At 43.9% G+C, this 5,500-nt stretch overlaps 1 protein-coding gene across 7 annotated transcripts in view; it reads left to right on the top strand.

Annotated features, from left to right (window-relative positions):
- Osbpl6 (oxysterol binding protein like 6) overlaps positions 1–4,728 on the top strand; it is a 170,224-nt gene extending 165,496 nt beyond the window's left edge. For all 7 annotated transcript variants that reach the window (XM_050119528.1, XM_050119544.1, XM_050119537.1 and 4 more), the window contains one exon: positions 1,061–4,728. In XM_050119528.1, coding sequence (XP_049975485.1) covers positions 1,061–1,169 — 109 coding nt within the window. In that variant the 3' untranslated portion in view covers positions 1,170–4,728. The remainder of the gene's footprint in view (positions 1–1,060) is intronic.
- The last annotated feature ends 772 nt before the right edge of the window (positions 4,729–5,500 follow it).

Raw genomic sequence — 5,500 nt, 5'->3', positions numbered from 1 at the left:
TCAGGGCAACACCCTCACTGTTAGAGCTGTCATCTCATGATCACCCTGTGGCGGAAGTGCAGACTTGCCATTCAGAGGGCTGCAGTGTGCCCTTCGGGGCTGCAGTGTGCCCTTCAGGGCTGCAGTGTGCCCTTCGGGGCTGCAGTGTGCCCTTCAGGGCTGCAGTGTGCCCTTCAGGTCTGCACTGTGCCATTCAGAGGGCTGCAGTGTACCCTTCAGGGCTGCAGTGTGTCCTTCAGGGCTGCAGTGTGCATTCAGGGCTGCAGTGTGCATTCAGGGCTGCAGTGTGCCCTCCGGGGCTGTAGTGTTCCCTTCAGGGCTGCAGTGTCCCCTAGGGCTGCAGTGTGCATTCAAGGCTGCAGTATGCTCTTCAGGGCTGCAGTGTCCCCTTTAGGTCTTCAGTGTTCCCTCAGGGCTGCAGTGTGCCCTTCAGGTCTGCAGTGTTCCCCCAGGGCTGCAATGTGCATTCAGGGCTGCAGTGTTCCCTTAGGGCTGCAGTGTACATTCAGGGCTGCAGTGTCCCCTAGGGCTGCAGTGTGCATTCAGGGCTGCAGTGTTCCTCAGGGCTGCAGTGCGCATTCAGGGCTGCAGTGTGACCTTCAGAGCTGCAATGTGACCTTCAGAGCTTCAGTGTGACCTTCAGGGCCATAGTGTGCCCTTCAGACATGGGTATCATGCTTTTGCAACTTCTGATATTGAATCTAAAGATTTATGTAACTTAGATTTCTATAGTTCCTGGGAGGAAGCTCTTCCTTACAGTACTTACAGAGCAGTGTTTGGGCCTCCATGCTGTCTCTCCTTACCCAGAGGTAATTAGAGGTAATTAGTTCCTGCCCTTTGTCTTTTCCTTCTTGCTTTCATTTCAATCATTAATGACAACAGTTTCATTATTTCTGGCCAGACATTGCTAGCTTATTAATTGTTGGCAGATAGCATACTAACTATATATTATATACTGTACTGTATATGTATATGTGCATATATATATATATGAGAGAGTTGAGTTCTCATCTGACCTTGACGTCATTTGTGTCTAATGTTGGTTTTCATATTTCCACAGAAAAGTGATTGATGCAAATCAAAGAGAAGCCTGGGTTTCTAATGACACCTACTGGGAGCTTCGGAAGGACCCTGGGTTTAGCAAAGTAGAGAGCCCTGTGCTGTGGTAAACTGGAGGCGTAGAGGTAGCTACCATACCACACTCCAGATGAATAAATAACTATGCACAATTACGTTTCTTATAGCTGCGCGTGGTTTCTGGGTCGACTGAAAACCTCCCATTTGCTTTTCTATTCATCTTTATAATGGATTTTCAAAAGTGCATTAGACAAGGCTCCTAACCACTTTTGGATCCTTTCTGTTTTGCTGCAACCATATTCCTTAAAAAAATAAAACACAATTAAAAGAGAAAAGAAAAGAAAACCCATGCCCTCCTCGGAAAGCAGACTGAAAGAAGGGAGTATAAAATCCAAAGGCAGAAGAGCTGGTCAAGAAGATCACACTGTAACCGGTGCTTCACGCGGATCGGGGAGTGTAAGATGCCGGTACTGCTACACGTTTGGTCTGCTGGCTGAAAGCGTCATCCCCTACCTTAGAGCTCCTGGGCCAGAGCGGTCGGTTAGTTCAGACCCGAAGTGTTTTTCGATGTGGTGTGCTTGTACCAGCCTCGTCAAAATAGACGTGATGCTTCCGGAAACCCATCCCATCTTTACATTGTTCATGCCTTAAGAAATGCAAAGATGTACAATAAACCATTTTTTTAAAATGTGTGCTCCTAGGCGTATGTGAAGGACAGAGCGTTAGAATCCTGGGATGGATTCACTTTCTCGGTCAGAACATTGATTCAGCTGATGTAAGAAGAGTAAGTAAGGAAAAGCCCATTTTCCTTTGTTGAGCGAGTTACCGTGTGATGGATCTGAAGGGCAAGAGGGCTAAGGGATGGTCCTCTAAGGTCTCTGCATCCAGGTTGCTCTTTAAGTTCCCGTCCGTGTCCAGATAGTAAACCATCCTTCCTCCGTCTGACCTCACAGTGTGTCCTGGCATTTAACAATGCTGATTTTATTCGGATACCTGTCATCAGTGTTAAAACTTCATTAGGAAGTAACAGATGTTCGCAGTTTCTGCCTGGGCTGGGTGGTACCATGAAGTACTGTTTTTGAGTGGCACACGAGGCCATACAGCACATCCCTGACTCATGCCCACTCCTTGGCACGGTTCAGATTCCACAGAGAACAAAAGCTTATTTGCATTATGTAAATGGGTCCTATGCAAATCATCTTCCTTTTCTAAAGTCAAGCAAGTCCATATGATACATGGTTACATAGTAATCATCTACCTTGCTAAGGGCAGAAATAAAGAACTTGGCTAAAAAAAAAAAAAAATGTATCCATTCCAAAGGTGGGGGCGGGCAAGCTGTGTTTTGAATTCTTCAGGTTTTGTTTTTCCTCCATGGGTACACAGAAGTTTTTGTAGGAAGCTTGCATTAGCATTCCTAAGTTCCTGCACGTACATGACTCTATAAATGCCTGTATGTTTAAAAACTAAATCTCTGTAGGGGGGCTTCCTAGTGAATTAGAAAAATACATATATTTTATAGTCAGTTAGAGTTCTATTCTTAGATTCTCACCATCTGAATTTAAGGGTTATTTTAGACTCTGATAACAAGGTTAGTGACATTTTATATTTTGTTAAGAGGCACCAGTTTTGGTGTTATTTCTCCCCAGCAAAGCATTTCTGATAATGGGTAATTCGCCATTAAGCCCAAAGCTGCTGCTGAGAACACGGAGGCAAACTCAGAATTTCCACTCCATTTTAATTATCCTGACCTTCTTCTTGCGTCTAAGTCCTTACGTCATGTTCACAGCTGGCACTCGTTAGAATGGACGCTCGCTCCCACTGATTCCCCAAGTCAGCCAGAGCCGAGCTTCGGTGTACACGGCCCTCTCTGCCCTCTCTGTGCTCACTCCTCGATTTTGAACTCCTGTGTGAAATCTTAGGTGGTTTGCCTCGCAATTGTCAAATCTTCCACTTGTCATGGACTATTTTTTTTTCTTCATTCAAGCTAATGTCCTTTTATCTGTGCATCTTCTTTCATGTCTAAATTTAATTTGAATTAGGACCTAATTAGAATCCTGTTGGCTTCCTCACAGACTTTGCTTCTCCTCCCTTGGTGGAGCTTACAGTGCGATTTAAAATGGGTCTCACCTGTACTTAGTGGTGTTTCCTAAAATTGCCTCACAGTGGCTAGGTAAGAAAAGAGTCCTGCAGAAGACAGGTGTGACCAGGAGGGACCAGGAAGGTGAGATGATCCAAAGAGGCAGGGGGGCTGTCAGTTTAACAAATGGAGGAAGACCAGGAGCCACCAGGGAAGAAATGACTGTGCCCAGGGCTTGTGTTATCTGAGAAGAAGGGAGAAACGGGAGGTAAGGCTTTTGCTGGATACATAAATACGGTTAGATATCAAGTACAAACAGGAAATGATGGTCAGGTCCCGCCCTGAAACTAATTTGGGTTTCAAGATGAAAATGAGGGACGTGTCGTGTTAATTACAACCACATGTTGTGTGTGGTAGCCTTCATTTTGAATCTGTTTTGAGATCCAGATTTCTGAATTGTGTGACCATCTAGCCCTCAGTTAGGATGCAGATTGTCTGTAACACCCGATTAGCTCACTGCCCAAGGGAACACGCGCTGGTATTGAAGTCACAGCCCCATCCCTCCTTGTCTTCACACCGTGGTTAAAAAGTTATGGCCCCATTGGAATGTCACTCACATAACATTCCAGCTTTTGAAGCTAAATGGCAAAAGGAAAGAATATTAGCTTATTCTCTTGATAAAACATGATGTATTCCTTGGAACATTACATAAATCTTTAGATTCATGAAGGCGTTACCGTTTTGCTTTTCATTACAAAGATCTAGGAGGGCTTGGTATGTCTGTGTTCTTCTCCCAAGCTTTACTGCCAAGCTCCCTCCCTTCCAGAGAGATGGCCATTAGTAACAGCGGTAATTGGTGGCAGTAGGCTGAGGGCTTGCCCAGACTGAACCGATCAATGGTACACGCCAGCGTTCGCAGAGGCTCTCTGAAAAACAATCATTTGCTGCTCAGTGCTGCTAACCAAGGTGCAAACTCCCTCTTCAGTGTTGTTGATGTTTGGTTATTTTTAATAGTCATTATTTTTCACGGATTACTTTAAAACACTGTCTGGTAGTTGTAAAAAATGAGAACTTCATTTAAGATATCTTGCCATTATCACACCAGTTGTCTGTGAGAGCAGGGACTAAATGTAATTCTCTGGTTGAGGGAAACCAAGGGATTTTTGGTACAAAGGATGCCAAATTGTCAATTTCCCAAATCTCTTGTGCTCTGGCCTTGTGTTTTTCTGCATGACCCCTTACCAGTCCCAAGGAGCTTGGAGAGGGAGGGAAGTTACACGGAAGAAAACCTGATCTGCCTGTTTTGCTTAATACTAAAGAGTATTTTTGTTACTCTTCTGTGGGTTCGAGTATCCGTCTTGTCTACTGCTGTTCTCTGTCATCCTCGATAATGGAGCGTTTGTGGCAGCTGAGCTCCACACACCAGGGCGTGGATCAGATGTTTGCACTTGGCTCAGTGTGTTATGAATGTGGCACAGTAAATACAGTTTGTGTACAAAATATTAGTTTATTTCTATGAGAGCAATTATGTTCGGGATATATAAAATGTATCTAATTAAACCATTATGAATCTATTCTGTGCTCTAGAAATGTTCTTTGGGGGGAAATTTGAGGGGGGATGTGTCTGTAGAGCTGGGGAAAATGTCGTTTTGTTTTTGTGGGTGTTTTGCCCCCAAGGCTCCATGGATGTTCTGAAAGACTATTATCGTACCAGGATTCTGTCTTTGTTGAGTTTATTTTGTAAAATGTACACTTTGAAAGTTGTGCATTGCGTGGCACTTTCTCAAGCAGAAATTAGCTCCATCAGCATCATCTTCAGAGCTCTTACTGAGACGGAAAACCGTCTGGTGGCATCTGCTTTCAGGAGAATGGCGAGTTGTCTAAGAAGGATGTTCTTCTAAACTGGGATCTAAGAGATGAACTGTCTTTAAAATCGCTGTGGTGTGACACATCCCACACATGAGTAGATAGGGCTCTGGGCTACAGGCGGCAGTTGTGAGGGAACTTGGTGTTGAACTCTTCCATTGGCTTTTCAAGGTGACAAACTTGTCTCTCTAACCTCTAGTCCTAACCATGAAAGAGTGGATACCTGTTTCTATTGTTTGGCACCACGTCATTGCTTGTGAAACAGGCCATGTTTATGTTGAATTTCTGTCATTCAGTATTAGAAACTACTTCATTCTCTTTCCTCTTGAACAGTATTCTTAATGAGTTAAAATTTCCTTTTAATATAAAACATATATTATTAGTTGTTTTCCAGGCTGGTAGGAAAAAGAATAACAACAAGTTCCTGATTTCCATAAATTTTGTTTCTACCTATACCTTCCTTCTAAAACATTAGTTCAT

This window comes from Alexandromys fortis, unplaced genomic scaffold (assembly GCF_014885135.2).
Source record: "Alexandromys fortis isolate MF-2015 unplaced genomic scaffold, M_Fortis_MF-2015_v1.1 scaffold_8_1_9099942, whole genome shotgun sequence".
Taxonomy (NCBI): Eukaryota; Metazoa; Chordata; class Mammalia; order Rodentia; family Cricetidae; genus Alexandromys; species Alexandromys fortis.
This window is presented reverse-complemented; position numbering and strand designations above follow the sequence as displayed.